Source organism: Catharus ustulatus, chromosome 15 (assembly GCF_009819885.2).
Source record: "Catharus ustulatus isolate bCatUst1 chromosome 15, bCatUst1.pri.v2, whole genome shotgun sequence".
Classification (NCBI taxonomy): Eukaryota; Metazoa; Chordata; class Aves; order Passeriformes; family Turdidae; genus Catharus; species Catharus ustulatus.
In genome coordinates, this window is record NC_046235.1 from 4,272,556 (window position 1) to 4,293,307 (window position 20,752).

Consider the following 20,752-nt stretch of genomic DNA (forward strand, 5'->3'; position numbering starts at 1 on the left):
AAATGGTGTTATGTTCACCAAAAAGAAAATCAACAGCACAAAGCCACTCTTACTGCTTTTCTTTAACTAGAGAGAAAAAATTCTGTTCCCAAACTGAGGCCTTGTCTTCCAAGCTGCAGCCTAGAGTATATTTTTTGACTGAGTTATAAACCCCTGAAAATGGGGTTTTGTAATCAAGAAGCAAGACATGATGAATGTATCACTGTATTTAATTAGATGTCTTTAACCCCCTCCCTGACACTTGCATTGCCACAAAAGATGGTGTGCCAGCTCTTCTTTCCTCTCTGCCTCCTGTGATCCTCTGGCTCTGGGTCAGCAAGAGGACATGTTTTATTAGCAATAATGAGCTTGAGACAGGAAAGGAAAATATTCCTTATTGATTTATTGTGTCCTAAATTGGATTTATTGGAGCAGTTTGGTTTTGGTTATATTCATAGTGAAGGTTTTCTAACCCTCATGACCTGTGGATGGTCCCTGCAGAATGAAGATGACTCAGAATGTGACCAGTGTCCCTCTTCTGTGTCCATCTGGGAGATCTTACTGTTGTGGTGGCTCGGGACACATTCCCTTCCCATTTTTTTGTCCTATTACTCCTTTCTGAGACTGCACATCATGAGGAATCTAATCTAACCCTCAGGATCCAGCCTGTGACTCCTGAGTGGATGCAGAGCTTTGTGCCATCCTTCTCTTAGGAGTCTCTGCTCTCTGCTCAGGCTGTGGCACACAGGAGGAAGGGAAGCAAAAGTCCTGCAGCTTTCTTCACAGATTCTGAAGAGCTCCTTTTTCTCCAGGGCTTTCCCCATCTCCAGCCCATGACACCTGCATAAAGCAGGATAACCACCTCAGGTCCACTTTGTCAGAGCTGAAAACTGCACCCTGCAGCTATGTCTGCCTTGGAAATTCTCCTGGTTTCCAAAAGCAGTGGATGGCAATTAGTGTAACTGCTGTATTGCTTTCTGGTTTTTATCCTCATCAATCAGTAGTGCCTTTTATTTGTCCAGTTCCTTTTCTTCCACCAGAGCCTGTGTAAGAAAGGAAATGAGCAGCAGAGTGAATGTGTAGTTTGGACTGGGTCCTCAAACAGCCCTTTCTGTGACTACTGAGCAGCAGTGCTGGCACTTCAAAACTGACATTTCAAATATCAGTGCTGGCTCCTCAGAAGCCCTTGATATTACTGGAGCACTTACCTCCTGTTTTTTAGACTCTCTTTTAGGAAACCCTGGCCTCCACCTCTTCATCACTTACAGATAATTTAAAATAGAAAGGTTCTGTTTGTAACCATGGCTTCTAGATCTAGAGAGGAAATGGAGATTGAAAAAAAATCAAGCCATTCTTCAGCCATTTAGTTAGCTACCCTCCCTCTAGGGACCATACATCACACTCCTGTGAGATAAAATATCTAGTGCAATTATTCTTCACTAGTGTCCACATCTTCACAGAGCCATTACTAGCTCTGCCATGGTCTGTGTTTTAGTTGAATTATCTGGGTATCATCAACTTTTCTCCAAATAGATGTTGGGGGAGCTGCAGACATAGTGAAATCTTACAGCACTTGTAAAAGCAATCATTCCCAAACATTTCTTGTTTGGACAAGTGACAAAGTAGTAATGAGAAGAAAATGCTCATGTCTGTAAACTCAACTCAAGCTGCTGTTCTTTGAAGAGACTGAGGTATCTAAGGGCTGCCAAGTTGTCCTGTGATTGTGCAGTCCTCAGCAGGCAGATGTGCATGTTCTCACAAAAACATTAACAGGGAAGTCAAGGATTTGATTGTTGTGATGAATGTTTACTCTCCTGCCCTGGAGTTGCTTACTTCAGCTAAGAGCCAGAGTTATCAATAAAGCAAGCAAAGGGAGCATGGCAGAGGCTGGCTCCTGAGGATGGTTTTTGTCTCATGTAAATAATTACATGAACCCAGGAACCATCAGAGTGCATTCTTCACCAAACACTTGGGGTTAAATTGTTCTGTGCCTCACAGCAGCGGTGAATGTGGTGCCAACTGACTTTTATATGTTTTAATTTCAGTTTTATACCTCAAATCTCCTGTTCCTTTAGATCCACGTTAATTTTTTTTTTTTCCCCTTTCTCCAAAGCTGCTCTTGTCTTCTGGGGTATGAGGGAGAGAGGTGTGAAATAAACCCAGATGATTGTGAAGATAATGACTGTGAGAATAACTCTACATGTGTGGATGGGATCAACAACTATGAGTGTCTCTGCCCTCCTAATTACACAGGTAAGAAAGGGCCACAATCAGAGAACAGGCATCCATGGGAAGTGCCTGAAGGAAAGGGTTCAAATTCGTGTTTATTGAGTGCATGAACATATAGTTAACTGAAAATCAAGTTCCCTGTTTAACAATCTGAATCTCTTCCTGGAAAAATGTTAATTCTACTAATATTGCAATATATGTGCCCACAAACATAGCCACTTTTCTGAGTGAAAATACTGATTCCTTGTTGTAAAGTACATTTAAAAAACCCAGTATTTTCGGGGTCAGAGAAGGCTCTACTTCAGCATGCACATTCTCAGGACTGAGCTGAACCTGATACACTCCTGTCCTGAATCTTGGAAACCTTGGCTTAGGGGGCATGGCTTTCACCTGAGATCTCAGAGGTCTGCATGTGTTAAATTCAGTGAGCCTCACAATGTGCTGCTGAATTCCTGATCTCCATTTCACAAGTGGGCAAGCAAAGGCTGTGCAAGAGGCTGCAGGCTCAGGTGTTGTCTTCTGTCTGACCCAGGTTGGGGAGCAGGGTCAGCTGCTGGGTCTGTGGTCTCAGGGGTTTGTGATGGAGTTAGAAATGGGATGAGTGTCTCCAGTACTGCCCTGCATTGCAGATAAATTCCTTCCTAAACCTCTGCTAGAGCAGAGACTCTCCTAGATGGAATCTAAAACTGGTTTTCCTCAAGCCATTCTGGAGCATTCCATGCAGTCATTCACATGGTGTTAGCCCAGCCCTCCTGGCTCAGCATGGAGGGTGAGGAAACACCTGCAGGAGTTCCTGCTCCAGCCTTTGAAATGGGGTTATTGCCTCCTGAGCATGGAGAAGCAATGAAGGGCTTCTTGTACACTGGAATATATTACATGTCAGGGGATTTAATGAGCATCAAGCTAGAGTGGCTGAGTAAGGCAGGAGGAGAGCTTCTAGAGTTTCCAAACTCTTAAAATACTTTTGTGGCTGATACAAAGGAAGCCCATGTAAATCTTCAGCTAAGAAAAGCCTTGTGACTCAAATGTACATTTATTGGGTCTCTAAAATGATATTTCTGCCAAAACCTAAAAAAATTCAGCTTAGCAGAGTAAAAAGTTTTGCTTGTAGTATGTTGAGCCCATTGTGCTTACTTGTGCACTATTTATATCAGCTACTCTTGGGTGGTTTCTAAGAGAACTCAGTGCAAGGAGGCAGTCTTTGCATTTACAACAGGAAATGAATTTGACCAGCCAAGGAAAGACATATCCAGTAAGGAACTCAATCCAGTATATCCAGTATCCAATATATGCAAATGTACTTTCCTTTCCACAAGATTATTGCAGAATTTTTTTTTTCCAGACAATAAAGGTAGGAAAGAACTAGATTGGGATTTCTCCTCAAATGGCCATCTGGATAATGGCCAGGGAACTCATGTGATACTTTAGAGTCAGTTTTGAGATATTTTTACTCAACTTCCAGTGGGTTTTGTTTTGTTGATTTTTGGCTTTTGAGTTTTTTTAACCTGAATGTTGTTTGTGCTGTGCCTATGCTGATTAGCAGGAGTTTGTCGAATACCAGACCTCACTGTTGCCATGTGGGTGATACACGTGTGCTATCATAGTGCAGGCAATAAGCTTGATTACAAATGGAAATAAAAATGAAATTTTGAAACAGAAGAAGGAAATTCTTCCAGAAAATGCAATATGAATCATAGGCAAAAAAGGTTGCAAAGATAGGGGTGTCACTTAAATTAGTATCTGAAAGATTATAATAGTTTGAGTTGCTTAAAATAGGAAGAGTTTAGTGAACTGTGATACCAGAATTGCCTTAACCTGCTTTACCTCCATTTTTGGAGGGGGATATTTCAGCAAACCTGATCAGTCACCTGCAAGGACTGACTGCAGTGCAGCTGGCTGGGCTGAAATGTCCCTCAGAGCCACCCCTGGCCTCAGAACAGAACAGGGAGCAGCACAAAATAGCTGCAAGAATCAGCCAAAGAAAAGTACACACAGGCCAAGCAAACCTGAGAAATGGTGTTGAGGGTCCTTAGACAAACTTTTGAATCCAAACACAAGAAATGGGGCATTTTGTGGAGTTGCTCAAGTGACTGAACAGAAGTGGAGGAAATACCATGGAAGCACAGAGGCAAGTCATGAAAGCACACCTTGAAATGGTTTGTGTGTCTGGGCTGGAAAGAGAGGGATCTACTACCAAAGAGTTTGACTAAAGTCTCCTGTGACATCCAGGGCATCTCTGTGTATATTCTCTTTGGATTAACCTTTTTCTGCTGAAAGAATATCTGACACTACTATGGCAGTATCTATTAAAAACAAAACCAACAAAAAAAGTAGTTGCAGATGAGTTCAGTATTGCATAGTGTATGGAGGCCAAGAGTTCAGAGGGAAAGCAGATCACTCCAGGGGTCAGGAATGCTGATTCCTGTGCTCAGAACTGTGAATTGAGGTACCTGCCTCTCTCTGTGCTGACTGTGCTAAATGTTGTGTTATCAAACTGTGTGTGCTCCAGCCTTGCCAAGTGTATGGATTTGATCTACATGTGGATGAGCAAAGAATGGCAGGGGTGTGCAGTCCAGGGAAGCAATTTTCCTGTGAAGTACTCTGGGGCACAAAGAGCTCTCAATGCCTGAAAGGGCACAAACATCCATAACCAGGACAGAATATGAAGGTGATGTCTCTTTATGTTGTACCCAAATATTATCCTTAGTTCTGTTGTTAACAATTACTAGACAGACAGCATAAGCTTTTTTTTTTTTTCTTTTTTTTTCATTGCCAACAGTTGTACAGAAAATAGAAGTTTCTTTGAAAGATTTATTGGCTGGGTTTTGTGGCTGAACAAATCCAGACCATCCATTTTTATCAGTGTAATTATATAAGAGTTGTTGGTTCTATGTACTCATGGGGTTTCTCAGCTGTAGTTAACCCCCATGTGCAGTCAGGAGTGGTCTGTCTTGCACTGGAGCTGTTTCTGCACTCATAGCCTGGGATGTTTGCAGTAATCTGAGCCTGGAGGTGCCCAGCTCAGTTATTGCAGATTCCTGCTTTTCTCCCCTGCCAAGCAGGGAGCTTGAATCCCTCATCACTTCTATGCTCTTGGATGCCACAATGCTGGTAACACTGCAGTGATATTTCAGTAAACTCTGCATTTATAGAATAAATGTAAATAGTCTGAATGCAGGGAGGAAAATCCAAGAGTGTATATGTGTGTTGTTCTGTAAGAAATAGTTAGGGTGTCCCTTGGCTTAGTTGAGTAATGGTTAAATCATGATAGTAAATCTTATGTTCCCAAATGAAATACAAATTAAAAATGAATGTGTTGAAAATTCTGATTATTGACAGAGTCACATATCCAGGCTTTGGTTTTTTTCCATACCTTAGTGTTTTCCTGCTGTATCTGCTGTCTGCCTGGTTTTACTTGTTATAGCCTTTTTAGGGAACAATATCCCAAATTATGATGCATGGATTTTGCTTTCATTTGTTGGAAAAATGAAGGCCAAAAATCTTTCTTCAATTAATAAGATTTTGCAGTGTTTTCTTTTCAAATTCTGTGACAGTCTTTCCCCCAACTCAGAGTAGATGAAAAATGGCCAATTTGTTAAGTGACTGCTGAGGAAGGAATTTCCCACACTCCAGCCCCATTTCACTTTCATTTAAAAAAAGAAAAATCCCACACCAAAAAGCAGCCCACGCTCACACAATAACCTCCTTCCTAGTTCTTTTCCATCTATTAACTTTAGAACAATGTAGAATTACAAATGGATTCCATGAAGTAGTAAATGCGAGTTAAAAAAGACAAAACAGAGGAGGAGTGGAGACAGACAGCTGAATGCCATAAAAAAGCTTCAAACCCATACCCACCATCACCAGGTTTCCTCACCATTCTTAAAATGAATATTTTCAATATTTGTTGCCTGTATTTAAATAACCAAGCCAACACTCATGTCATGTAGCAGAGTCCTGATGTCTTCAACTGTCAGCTGATGTCTTAGTTTTCCTCTGCCCAACTGATTATTTTAATCCTGAAGCTAAATTATAAACATGTAATTCCTCCAGGACAATCATGTACCCAAATCCAGCCAGCTCTGAGGAGTCTGGGGCTGGTTTATGACCTGCTTGGACTTCTGGTGGTTTACAGCTCCTCCCTACAGTTGTGTAGGCTCTCCTTCCCTTCAAAAAGAAACATTCATAGGGACATCAAAAGAGAAGGATATGTATTAGATCAGCCACCCTGGTTCTTGTCCTTTTTGTATTTTCCTAATCTCTGCCTTTTTGGCTGTAGCATGGCCTGTCTCCAGCTATTGATACAAGCATTGTGTTTTCCTTTCAGCTTTGTGGTGTAGAAATGTAGCCAAAATTCAGAGAGCTTTTCCCTTCCACCCTTTTCCTGTTCACTGCTGTTACAGACCTCCTTCAGACCATCACTGCTTTGCTCATAGTCCTACACTCAAACACAGAATCTCATCCCTCCAAAGACATCCTGTCCTCAGCCTCGCTGCCCTCTGTGCCTCCACGTGGAGTCCAGACATATACAGAGGAACAAATGGGCTGCACCAAACATGCCCTGGGTGCTTTGAATGCTTTGGTGCTTTGCCTGCTAGCTTATTTGGTTTTGTTGTTTGCTGTGAATTTTTCCTCCCCCTGTCTGATTTTAGCAGAAGCAGAAATATATAGCACTTACACACCAAAAAAAACTGAACCAGGAAATATCTTCCTATTTGCCAAAGATCCTAAAAAGCCTCAACAATGCCCTCACATCTTTGTTCTGAAACTTAAAAAAAAAAATAAATAGTGGTTTCCACTGCTGAAAATAGGTCTTTACTAAAATACACAGTAACGCATGGCAGAGAGAGGGCAGGAGCAAGTGTTTTAAAATAGTTTGCTTCCCTGGGAAAAAGCTGCAAGCAGTTTGTATCACTGGAAAAAAAAAAATCTCTCTCAAAATAAATAATAATAAAGCTAGGAACTATTTGTGGTTTGATGTGTTTGGAAGAGGAGGCTAAGATCTTTTTTACCTTAGGGGACCTTGTGGTGTACTGTGGTTGATGGTATCTGAGAGTTTTGCAGCTCTGCTTTTAGAGCCCAATTCCCTGTTAGTGAGGATGGGCCCTTTCCCTGGAGTGTCCCTTTGTGGTAACTCTGTCTGGCCAAAGCCAAGCACCCACTGCAGCCAAGCAGCTCCAGGGAAAGCAGCTCAGTGGTGCCTTGTGGCTGTCACTCTGTGCTGGAGCCCCCCTGTCACTGACTGGTGTGACACCAGTGTGACACCAGTGTGGCACCAATGTGGCACCAGTGTGGCTCTGTCCCTGAGCCAGCCAGTGACCCCTGGACAGGCTGAGGAGGATCGTGGCACTGAAGCTGTTTTTTCCCCCCGAGTTTTTGCTACAGGAACAAGGAGGTTTGAGGTGGTGTGGCTCAGCCTTGTGGTTCCACAGGGATCTGCACTGCCTAATAAATTCTGATGGCTTAAACAATCAACATCTTTCAAATTTTGGAACTTCAGCCATAATTTCAAGAAAGAGAAAACTGTGGTCAGAGTTTAGTGTGTTTTCTTCTTTTTTATTTGAAGGAGTTCTGCCTTACATGGAAGTTTCTCAGTTTTAGTTACTTGGCAGATGTGAAGTATAGTTGCTTTCTGCGTGAAACATAAAAAGGCACCCACATTTCCCAGTTGTGTAACTAGGAATGAGAAGTGCTGGAAGACCTGGAAGGTTTGTGCTTAGTTCAAGAGCCTAAAGCTATTTCCAGCCCTGTTTTATGAAGAGAGAAGCACATTGCTATCAGATTGGACTCTTATCTGATCATACTGGGAGGAAACAGCACAGCAACTGGCAGTGCTGCAGCCTGTCTCCAGCCTCAGTGTGGGTGTCCTGCTATGCTGGAGTGCTCAGCTCCAGGATCTCTTCTGGTCAAACTCCCATCTGTGAAATGTAAAGTGTCATGTTTGTGGAATAAGATATACAGAGAATTCCTCCTTGTTCATCAGGACGCAGCATGTCTGTAGGAAAGTCAGCTACTGCTGTCCTTTAGGATGAGCAGAGTGAATTCATCCATAAAGTGGGATGTGACAGTCATTAAATCCAGTCTGTCAGGAAACACAGTGGGAAACAAGGAACTCAGTCAGCTCCTGAAGAGCTGTGTGCCCTGGAAGGGCCCCACACTGGAGCAGTTCTTGGAGAGCTGCAGCCTGAGGGAAGGAGCCACGTTGGAGGAGTCCATGAAGGACTGTGTCCCATGGGAGTTCTGGAGCAGGGAACACAGGAGGGAGGAGTGCTGCAAACAAAGCATTTTTAACAGGCTCCAGCCCCCATTCCCCACCCTCTGCTCAGACCAGCAGGAACCCACAGCGTGTCCAGGGTCCTTCCTGCCAGCCCAGGAAGGACATCTCAGGTAATGTGTGGCATCTCAGGTGTGACTTGCTGCACTGGATTGTGTGGATAACTGAGCTGATCCTCAGCTGATTCCAAACAATTGAAAGACATCCATGTGGATAAATGCAGCTCAAAAATGTCCAGCAAAGTGAAGATCTTTTCCGGACACAGTGGTTGTGAGGAACAGTGCTTTAGGCAGGTCATCACCTTGTAGGGGCACTGGAAATTGTCTGGTTCAGTTAATGTTTCACACACTGTGTTGTGTGGCATTTGGGATGTTGAATATGGTTTTTCATACTTCAGCAGTGCATAGAACCCATTCCTTCTTCAAGAATCTGAAACAGTGAAAGGATCATTATCTCCCTGCTCAGATCTGGTTTTACCAATTCTCCCTTTGTTGAACATTAAGGTTAGGGAGAATTATTTCTTGAATCTGGAAAGCAAGCCAATTCTGTGGGAATTCCAGTGTGGAATCAAAACCTGGTAAATGGAAACTTGGAGTTTTTCTCAATTAAGACAGGATAAAAAGCATGAAGTGTCTCTGCCTGCTAAGTATTGCGGGCAATGTTTGTCAAGCAAGAGTCAGTGCATTTCAGGTGATTTCTTCTATGTTTTTGTATCTAGCACGATAGCATTTGCTGCTGAAGGATTTCACAGTTTCTCATTTATTCCTTGCAAGTTGAAATAGTTTGGAACTAAAAAATTCATTTTTTAAATTTTGTTAGATGAACCTCAAATAATTTTCATCAAACAACATCAGCAACATTCCTTACTGAATTACTTCCTTGGAGGAACACCCTGTCTTGTTCCACTCAACCATTTTTAGGTTCAGTGTTCTGAAACTCCCAATTGGCACCAACTTCTTTTTAATGACAGAACAGAGAGAAGGGGAAACAAAACACAGAAAACATTTCTTCCAATACAATTTATTAGATACAAAATGAGTAATCTCCTGTGAGAAAAACAGCACAGTGTTTTTTATTAGCAGCAAAGAGACGAGTTCCATTCGGACTTACCTGGCAGAGTTCAGAATGTTGTAACACACTATTTAACCACTCACCCTGTGCAGCCTGCAAAAGTTTCCACACTGTGGATACTGGCCAGGCTTTCTCCATCCTTTCTTCACCATAAGCACGTTCCTTTTCTCAAGTAATATTGTGAAATTCTCAACAGCATATTTACTGCCAGTCTTGCAGGCCCTACTAAGGCTTCTCTGACATTAAGGACGGGGATATTTTCTATGTTGTTTTGTCAGTATATTACAACAAAGTATCACCCAACTGACACGTGGAACAAAAGAAAAATCTTTGAACTCATTCGTTGCAAATTGATGCTCTATATTGTTTTTTCAGAACTGCAGTTTCACTTAAAGATAAATAAGTAAAATACTTTTACTGCATCCAGCTTCTCTTCTACTGATTAGGGAGGAATAGTGTAGCTTGGATCCTGGTTTTAAAAGTCTAATGGGGCATGAAATAAATAGCTCTCATGACAGCACAGAACGGAAAAAAAGATAGATGATTATTAAACTGTGTGTAAAAGTCATCTTTATTACCCTATTGTTGTTTTGGCTTCGTTCTGAGACGCAGGGAAGGCTACAGAAAAGCCTACGCGTGTTTCTTGGCAGCTCTTCATAAGCAGTGAGCCCTGTGGAAAGCCCCATGAAATTCATGGTTCTGTTGAAAAATAAGGCCAGGGAAATGTTGCAAGAGAGAAAAAAAAAAAAAAAAAAAAAAGTTGTGTTTTTTAAGGCAATGCCAGTGAAGGGGACAAGGGAGGTAGTTTTGAAGGAACAGAATACCTTGGCTATTGTGCAGGGATATTTTTCTCTTTTTTTTCTTTTTTCCTTTTTTTTTTCTGCAAGTCATGAGTCAGCAGCAAAGGGAGATCCACCTGTTAAAGTTTCACTTGTCATTAGAGCTTGGTTCTAATGTGAAAACTGCAATATTTTGTGGTATATCAGACTGCTCTCTTCATCTGTCCAGCATCTGCTTGCATGTTACCTATTCTCTTCAGCTTTGAGTAAAGAGAATAAGTGTGCCTTGACGGAACAAAAAGCATTATTTGTGACTAAAAGAGTTGTTTAACTGATTAGTGGTTTTCCTGTCCATTTTATAGAAGCACTTCAGAAACCCAAATTTGTGTGTACCCAAACTGGAGCTGTGATTTGAGAACATGTAGGAGAGAGGAAAATGAGGAGATTGGATGGCTTTCTACACTTGGGAAAGCATTACACTGAAGTTTTGTCTTGTTTTAGCATGATCAAATATCCTCCACAAAGAGAATTAGTGCTGCTAGGAGTTGGCCTAAGATGAATGTCCGGTTTGTTTTTAGGTTCACATAACTATCCAGTGAGAAATTTGGACTAGACCTTTAATTGCTGCACAGAGAAGCAGCCTTGTGTCACTCCAAAAGAAAAAGAAAAAAAGAGGATCACATTTTTCCTCTGATACTGACATTAAAGCGACCAATGAATGTTGTGCTCTCAGGTCTGAGGGCAGATTTTTTTGGCCCAGATATTTTCTGAGTGAATAAAATATGAGAAAGACATTGTGTAGCTGGTGCCTTGGGTTTTGCTTTTCAAAAAGTGTTTTATTTCCCTGGCATGGTTTCTGCAGCATCTACTGAACATTGGTGGAGCCTGAAATAATGACCAAGAGATATTTTCTTCCTGAGATGAGGCTGCTCTAGTTGCAAGGCATTCCCAAGTGAGCTCCCTAATGAGTGATAGATGCAAAAAATAACAGGAAGGATCCTTAAATGTTCCAAGTTTTACATGAAAAATATCTCTTTTTTGGATGCTGTGTTTGGTACCTAGCCTAGAATTCTACATTTTGATAGTGGTGTCTTCGGAATGACACAATGAGTCATAATATTTGACATTTGGGGAGATTTTTACTGGATCTCTAAGCACTTGTCAAGACTGTTCAGAAGAATACTTTAAGAAGAATTATGATTTCCTTTGAGAGTTTTGATACCGCTCATATTTTTTTAAAGCTTGTTTCCTTTGCTTCAAAACAAAACAGAAGAAAAAACAGAAACTTCAAAAGTATGTATTGACCATTTTTAGTGGAAGGATAGTTGAAGGCATCTATCCACACTCTCTTGAGTTATTAGATGATCTTCCAAAATTATTTCCAGCTTTAGCTCATTTGAGCTCTTTTAATGTCAACAGCCAGTTAATTTTTTTTTAATGTTTATTTTCACATAAGATCCATAGCACACGAGGGACATGGGGAATATCAAGATGACAAACTGGCAGTTCTCCAGGCATTGTAGCAAGGTCTGACCTGCTCAAGCTCAGGTCTGCCCCAAGGCTGAGGGAGTGCCTGTGTTAGTTTTTGGGAGCGTTGGTGGCCTGTGGATTTGGAGATGGCCGTGCACAGACCTGTCCCAGTTCTGCCAGCTCAGAATGTGTCAGCGCTGTTCCCAGTGTTCTCAGCTGTAAGAACTGAACATCTCTCGTGCTTTTGAGGAGCAGTAAGGTACAGTGGCCAACCTCAAGCCCAGAATGATCTGTTCCCTGGTTCCCATGGGTTTGCAGTGTTCAGTTGCTTTGGCACGTCCCCCTTCCTGAGCTGGATGCATTCAGTATGTTTGCACAGTGTTTTCCAGGGCTGTGAAAAGACTTGGTAGCATTTAATAGTGGTGCCTTCCTGGGATTCCTTGGCTCCAGGTGGGATTGCTTCTCTTGTAACTGATGCTGTGACCATAAACTGCAGGTTGCCATGACTCTCCTGGTGGTGCCAAACTCAGCCCTCCACAGAGTCAGGAAGGTGTGTATGGCCCATGGTGATGGGGTTTGTGCTAGCACTGCCCCCTCCCATTGCCTTGTATTCCTGCTCTCCTTTACATTTGACAGCTCTCAAAAGCAGAGCTAGGGCACATTCCGTGTTTGAAACATGCAAAAAGAATTGAGTAATTGTGGCAAATTCGTATTATACTTCCATTCTAGTAGGAAGAGTCATATCAAGGGCTGTGTATCTTGTATGGAAGGAGGTTGGACATGTGGGAGGAATAACCCGACAGAGCATTAGCACCTGGAGGAGTTAACAAACCGCACCTATCAGGACCAGAGTCATCCTCAAAATTGTGCTCTCAGCCAGCCTGCCAGATCACAGAACTGATAAAAGATGGATGGCTCTGATTTGCATTTTCTGTCTGAATTTTGGTCTTTGTGGTTTGCTTGGCTTGTGTTTTCAAGTGTTTCTCTATCCACTAGAGTGCGGAGAAATTTAAGTATTTTTGAAAATGGCATTTCTCCCAAGGCAGGTGGAGCTGCAGCTCCATGAAAACCTTCCAGAACAGCGCCAGCCCACCAGTGCCTCCCACATCACCCTTTTCCCCCACCACTTATTTCATTGCCCTGTTGCTTATGTGATGGTGTGTACCATGTATAGGCACAGAAAGTACCCTGAAACCCTGCAGATGTGCTCCTCTGCTAGAGCTGCACAGGGGCTTTGGGACTGTAGCTTTTGGGGGGTTCCATGTTGAGATTACCCAACCTTTGCTTTTCCTGCAAGGCTTTGGGAGGTGTGGGGTAGGTTTCTGTTGGATTCTGGGGAAAGCAAAGATCTCTGTGGTCTTTGGCTAGATCTCAAATCCTGGGGTACTGAAGTGTGACCTAACTATTTAGGACTCAGAGAAGGATTGTATTTAAATAAACTGTCACGGTTTGAACATTCTACAACTATTAATTATTAAAACTTATACAAATCCAGGGAGGCTCGTGGCATGTTATACACTGTACCTAGAAACAGCTGAGCTGGGCTTACACGAGGTGGATTTTTTTCTGAAAAGTCATCATCTCCTGTGAGCACAATTGAGCTAGCACTTCTCTTATAAATAGTGAATGTTTTATAATTGCATGCAGTCCTAAAGCTGGTTCCTATTATGAAGAGTCACAGAGGTTTTGGGGGGAGGGTTTGTGGGTTGTTGTTCTTTCCCAGAACGATGTCCCATCAGCTTCTTTGGCAGCGTATTAACCATGGCTGAAATATGTGCCCGTGTGAAAATGTTACAGTCTAATGAGCAACTGCACTTTTGTGTCACTTTCTTGCTTTGAAATAAGAGGTTCTGGGTCAGGAGCTGCCCATTTGATCCCTCGTGTGTCTCCAAGTGGAGTTTATACGTCAGTGCTTTTTATACCAGCCTTTCAAATCCATGTGATAGAAACAGTGTGGTCACTGTAGGTCAAAGGAGCTGATTTAATGAAGTCTCATGTGCCCTCAACAAGCAATTTTGTCACTTCCTGCTGAACTACTGAGCTGTCTCCACTTAGGGAGATTGGCCATCCCCAGACATCATGGGTGTTCAGGATTGTTCAAGCTGTGTTACAGCTTTTTTGCTTTTCCCTTGCCTCAGGTGAACTGTGTGATGAGGTGATTAACCACTGTGTTCCTGATCTAAATCCCTGCCAACATGAGTCCAAATGTGTTCCCCTGGACAAAGGAATCAGGTAAGAGTGTGTGGGGGTCTGTTCATCCATTGGCTTGACTGGGGTTGTACTGGCAATGAGTGTGGAGCAAAAATCACCAAAATTAACAAATAATGCAAGACTATATCCATTTCAGTCTGGGTCACATTTTAACTTAAATGCACCCACAATACTTTCCTAGCTTTCTGTGGTTTACTTGAAAATGATGGATGTACCCTCAGAGCAGAGGAATTATTCTGGAATAGAGCATTTCAGTAAGGGAATTTATGGAACAGTCACTGCAAGTACCTTATCCTACATCACTAACCAAGGACAGTTTCCTTATGTGTTCCTTAGGGCACCTACAAATTCAAGCAATGTAACAGGAGCCTTAGATCCAGAGCTGGATGGCTCAGCTCAGGAGCTGCCATTTCCATTGGCCTTGCTTGGCTCCTCTGGGGTTTGCTGTCTGGGTTTGCATTTTCCTCTTGGGAATGACATTGCCTGTTCCACAGGGGCCAAAGAAAGCCTGGTGTTTTGGATGGCAGCAAAGCACCTGGAGCTCTGGTCCTGGGGAGTTGTGAGAGGTGCAGAGTGGCAGCATTTATCACTTACCTGAAGAGGGACTTCAGAGCAATTTAGCAAAGAGAGACAGTCAGAGCTTGAAAAGTCAAGCTCTGTAAAAGCTTGTCAGGAAATTATCTTTGGAGACAAATCCAAGAGACTTCAGTGCAGAGTGAGCTGCTCTCTGCATCTTCCCCTAAGGCTGTTTTCACGGCCACAGGGCAGCCCTGGGTGCTCACTGATTCCCTCCTGGGGTTCAGTCCAGCACTCCCAGGAAGAGGGAAGGTAGCAGGCTTTGTTCTTCCTGGTAACTTCCAGCTGGGGTCAGGTTGTGTCTGTGAAGCAGCCAGCATGTCAGAACCGTGTGAACTGACACACAGGACAGTCCAGGAGAGTTAGGAGGAAATGAGCCACAATCTTAGAGAGGGTGGCTATCTCAAGGGCAGCTGACTCTGCTAGACAGCCAGGCAGTACAACACAACCCTTTCTTTTGGGTGAAAAACCTCCAGACAGAAATGTTTCCAAATCTTGAAGAAGATGAAGCTGTTAAGTGATTAGGAGGTTCCTGAAATCATGTGTAGGGACTGGATAATGAGGTGTGTGCCAGTGCATAAATAGTCCCTGATGTTCTTTCCAGGTTTCATTGCCAGTTAATCCATAATTTGGTTATCCAGTATTTTTGGTTAATTTAGTAGTACATAATGTTATGAGGTGAAGGCTTGTAACTCAAATTGCCTTGCATTAGAGCACGAAGGGATGGAGACAGCTGTGGCCCTGAATGGTTTTCCTCTTGCTGGAAGCATTGTCATACCTGCCACCCAAACAATTTGAGTAAATAAGATACTTTGTCTCACATGCTTGCTAGAAAAGTGTTCTTCACAGTAGGGCCACTAACCCCTGAGGGGAGCCTAAATAACTGCTTTAAGGTGTTCTGCTGCTGCTGTTTGTTGTGCTATTCTTCCCACTATTCATAGAACACTACAGAAAAATCCATTACTTCTTTATTCTCTCTGTCCCATTTTGCTTTCTAGCAGCCAGACGAGAGGTGAAGAAGCCTTGAATGTAGAGGTGTCCAAGCATTGCTATTTCTTTCATACTTTAGTGGCACCAACCCCTTCAGAAATGAGCCCTCAGGAGTTGTGATGTGTGGATGCTGCTGGGGCTCACTGGAAACAGCAGCCTCTGCTCCTGCTGTAGCTGATGTCCTGAGCAGCCTGATCTCCTGATGGTGCAGGATAGTGCTCCTGCAGGAGGAGCCAGGCTCCTGCCTGTCCTCTGGCTGCTTCCAGAGGCAGGGACTGTGAATGGCAGGAGCCAGGCTTGTCCCTGAGCTGTTTATGCCTGGGCATGTGAGCAGACACACCATTCTGTCTGTCCTGCCCTCAGCTCTCGTCAGTCTGCAGCTCTGCAAAGGGAAGAAAAGATGACAAAGACAGGAAAAAAAATAGGAAGCCAAGTTATTTATTGACGTGGGGAGGGAAATTCCATTCTGGCCCTGCGATAGAAGCCTTGATTCACGGCTTTTGTACAACACACATTGAGTGCATGCAGATGCAAATCCCCTCAGATAGCCAACAATTTAAATACCACTGGACATGTTTTTAGGCTCTCTGTGATACTGGGAATGTTGCCATCACTACAAGGCTGTAACAGAAAACAAGATTTTAACTGTAGTGGCGTCAGATGGTCACTGGGAAATGAGATAACTATCTAATCATGTGAATTACTCTCTTACCAGGATCTGAACATGAAGGTTTATTTCCCATCTCCCTTAACTGCATCAGACTTTTACTGAATGACACTCAGTCCCTTGCTGGCACTTTGTGGGACTGTGGGATAAGGATGGAGTTACCATGCCACCATTCTCTGACAGCACAAACCCTGAGTTTCTAGGAGGAGTCTGAATGAAGAACTCATGGAGATGAATTTCTCACCTCCTAGGCTTCAGGCAGGCATTTTTTGGTAGCTTCAGCCTAAATATGACACACCAAGAACTCAGAGAACAGTGAACCCAGAAGGAATTCCATGCTTCTAAAGCCAAGCTTGGAAACAAACTGGACTATTTCAGTGTGTCTTGGGCTTGCTTTTGGAGTTAAATTTGCAGGTGGCTTTCCTCCTTTCAGCCTCCACATCTTTAGTATGCTGTTATACTATATAGAAGAAGAGTAGCTTTCTGTATGCCAGAAAACAAAACAAAAAACCAGCCTTTAACACAATAAAATCACTTCCAAAAAATAACTTCAAGAAAGGAGCATGTTTTTCCATTCACTGTAGTGATGTTGGAGCATGATATAAATATACTTTATTATTCTAAAGCTTGGAATTATTACCTGACAGCTTAAAATGCTGATTTAATGCAGCCCCACAGAGAAAAGTGGTGGTTCTGTCATTACTGAGATAGCCAATACACATCATAAAATTGATGCATGGCAGCCCTGAATAAGGAACTGCACATTGTTCATTATTACATCACTTTATATTAGGACTGCAGGGATCAATAAAAAACAACAGGATTAAATGCTGCCAATTCCCCTCACAAAGTCTTTTGATTGACACTATTTCCTTGCAGGTGTGTCTGCAATGCTGCCAGAAAGTGCTGCCCATTTCTTAGGGTTTGGGGCAGGAACACTTTTTGTTTTCTGCTTTTTGCTCTGATTTGTCATCTCCATGATGTTAATCACAGTATTCCCTGAGCCACCAAGGTGCAAAAAAGCAATTCCCACATGCAGAGCTGGGACATGGCTGGAGATGGGGTCTGTCCTGCAGGGAGGGTGGAGTGTCTGCCTGCACCCACCCTGCCCATGGACAGCCGCAGGGGAAGGGGCTTTGCCCTCTTTCCTCCAGGTTTAGCCAGTCAAGCCATGCTCTGAGAGGGAGACTGGAGCTCACACTCTGTGCTGTCCCCCTGGCAGCCACCCCCTGGCCATGGCACTCACAGGCCACTGTTGCATTGTCCAGTGTCACCTAGCTCACTGCCTTAACCAGGGGCAGCCAGGAGCCACACGCTGTCACTCAGAGCAGCTTCAGCACAATGACTGCTGCCTGGAAAGTGGAGACGTTTTTTCCTCATCACTCCTGTCTGTCCAGTTCCTCTGAAGAGGTTTTCCCCAAGGTGCCTCCTCCTGCATTTACCCCACCAGGCTGCTGGCAGGGAGGAGAAGGAGTGGGCCAGCCAAATAGATTGATGAAGCAGTCTCTCCTGATGCCACATCTTCAGCTTTATAACCTCTCTTCTTCCAGCTCTTGGTGACTAGCACGTTGGGTCCAACCACAGGCTCTAGAAAGAGCACAAACCTCCCTTTTATTGCTGAAATTCTCTGCAGCTCTTCCCCTGATTTAGTTGAAATAGTATGCCTTTTGTTTTCCAGATGTGCAACAACATCCAGCTGGGAGGAGTAAAATGTGTTTTATGGACTAAAGCGTGTTCATGACTAAACATTGTCTACAGTCTAGATTCAAAAAAAGGCTGCTCAGCAATCCCAAAAGATCTGATCCAAGTCAGAGACTTTAGGATGCATTTTCTTTTGTCAGGTTCTAAACTTCTGCAAGACTTATAAACAGAAATGCTGATTCAGCCTTCATACAGCAAACTTGAGAATTGTATAAAATAAAACCAATGTCTGCAGGTAATGTCTGCAGGTCTGGGTACATCCCACTGTGCTCCATCCCATGGTGTCACCCCACAGCAGAAGGTGCAGTGTCACCATGGCAAAGGACATGCTGCAAAGACAACTCTCCATTGTTGCACCAGCATTTTGCCTTGCAAATGAAAGTAGAGCAGGTGGTGGTCTCAAAACTTGGTCTTTCTCTTTGAATTTGCTGAGGTTTGTAGCTTTTTACAGATTGTTTCCATTTGGAAGGTAGGCCCTTGTGCTCCATAAAGCTGCACAGGGCCAAGCTCAGACACCCAGCAGTGTGCAGATACTGGCAAAATCAACTCTGGGGCATCAGAGCCTTGTAGGATATTGCATCCTGAGTCTGTAAGGTTAGGGAGGGCATTGTCATCTTCAGCATGGCTGGGAGACTGCCAGGTGAACAGCCTTCTCCACAGACTCAGCTGAGGAGAACCTGCAGGATGGTGGTGCTTTTGACTTGAATTCCAGCAGATTGCAGAACCTCAATTGCAGACAGCAAGGAGGGACCTGAGCTTTCTGGTGTCAAGAACTGTGCTTGATGCCGCCAGGAATAACTGCAAACATCTCCTCACCCCAAATCCAACAGGTGCTAAGCTGCCTGTGTGAGCTGCTGGTGTGAATACTGAAAGGAGCCATTAACAGGGATGTTCCTGCATTTCAGGTGCGAGTGCCTGCCGGGTTACAGCGGCAAACACTGTGAAGTGGATGATGACGACTGCCTGGGCCACAAGTGCCGGCACGGAGCCGCCTGCGTGGACGCGGTCAATGGCTACACGTGTGTGTGCCCACAGGGCTTCAGGTACGGGAGCTGGGGGACAGGGCTGGCACACACTGATCTGTCCTTACCCTGGGAATGGGAGCTCTAACACAGCACTGATCTGTCCTTCCCCCTGGGAATGGGAGCTCTAACACAGCACTGATCTGTCCTTCCTTGGAATGGGAACTCTAACACAGCACTGATATGTCCTTCCTGGGAATGGGAGCTCTAACACAGCACTGATCTGTCCTTCCCCCTGGGAATGGGAGCTCTAACACAGCACTGATCTGTCCTTACCCCATGGAATGGGAGCTCTAACACAGCACTGATCTGTCCTTACCCTGGGAATGGGAGCTCTAACACAGCACTGATCTGTCCTCCCTGGGAATGGGAGCTCTAACACAGCACTGATCTGTCCTTACCCTGGGAATGGGAGCTCTAACACAGCACTGATCTGTCCTTACCCTGGGAATGGGAGCTCTAACACAGCACTGATCTGTCCTTCCTGGGAATGGGAGCTCTAACACAGCACTGATCTGTCCTTACCCTGGGAATGGGAGCTCTAACACAGCACTGATCTGTCCTCCCTGGGAATGGGAGCTCTAACACAGCACTGATCTGTCCTTCCTGGGAATGGGAGCTCCAACACAACAATGATCTCCCATCCCCTGGGGATGGGTGCCCCACGTCCTGTCCCTGCAGGAGGTTGTAACAAGTTAACCAGACACAGGGAGCTGGCGATTCTTGTTTGGAAAGCCGCAATTTTGGGGCTGTGCTGTGTGAGTGTCCCTGCCCCAACCATCCCTGCTAACACACTGAGCATACCCAACACACCCACATAAGTTTTATGGAGATAAACCCTGCATGTGCAGAGTGAGCAAAGGATAATAAAATTGCGTTTATGAACCCTCACAACTGGCTGCAAGGAAAACATGAGTCTGAAGATTTTGTGGCAGTGTCTCTGTGCCTCTTGGACGAGCTCAGTGTGATTCAGGCTGTAAATTTCCAGCCTCTCATTCTGACAGCTGCCAATATATCTGACTCCTGGAAATCTCTCTGTCTGTCAAAGATAAGTGTGCTCCTCCAAATGGATTCACTAATCATTGCCTGGGGCTGGATACTGGCTTCCTTCCAGCTAAACCTTTTCTGTGTTTGAAATACACACATGAGACAAAGAAGGAGCACCTGAAAAGATCAGTCTTGACAAAGCAGAAATTGCATGAACACTTATAAATCATCTTCTCTGCTTTGTATCTGCAACTGTTTTCATTCTGCTTGCTTTCATTCTTGCTGGTTTGGGGTTTTTTTTTCTTCCCCTCTCAACACACATTTCTGTTGCAAAGCAGACAGCTTCTCTGAATAGGCATTGATGTATAACATGATGTCAGCCCATGGTTTCACAGAATCAGACTTGTTATTTACAAGGTATCAGATATCCTCTGAATTTCAAATTCATACCCTTCTCCCCATGTTTCACTCTCTGCTTCAGTCCATTTGATGGCCTTAGGGATCCTGCAGACTGGTGACTGGGAAGGCTGACGTGACTGTGGGATGTAAATCCTCAGTGTTATCTAATTGTCAGAGTTGAGAAATGGGATTGCAAAGCCATGTCTGGAGTCAAGGGTAACTCGAGTCTGTCCTCAGATGGGACTGACTGGGAGACTTGCTGCAGGTCCCCTGCTTTTTTAAGGCCTGTAAGCACTAGGCAGTGATGAATATGAAGGGGTTTTTTGTGAGAGATGTTCTGAGCTGACACAGCTGGGTGGAGGAGCAGGGGTAGGTGGGAGACTGGTCTGGTCCCTTC

At 43.9% G+C, this 20,752-nt stretch overlaps 1 protein-coding gene across 5 annotated transcripts in view; it reads left to right on the top strand.

Annotated features, from left to right (window-relative positions):
• The window catches only part of SLIT3 (slit guidance ligand 3), a 466,954-nt gene that overhangs the window by 418,483 nt on the left and 27,719 nt on the right, over positions 1-20,752 (top strand). For all 5 annotated transcript variants that reach the window (XM_033073074.1, XM_033073076.1, XM_033073075.1 and 2 more), the window contains 3 exons: positions 2,093-2,232; positions 13,941-14,034; positions 18,853-18,990. In XM_033073074.1, coding sequence (XP_032928965.1) covers positions 2,093-2,232; positions 13,941-14,034; positions 18,853-18,990 — 372 coding nt within the window. The remainder of the gene's footprint in view (positions 1-2,092; positions 2,233-13,940; positions 14,035-18,852; positions 18,991-20,752) is intronic.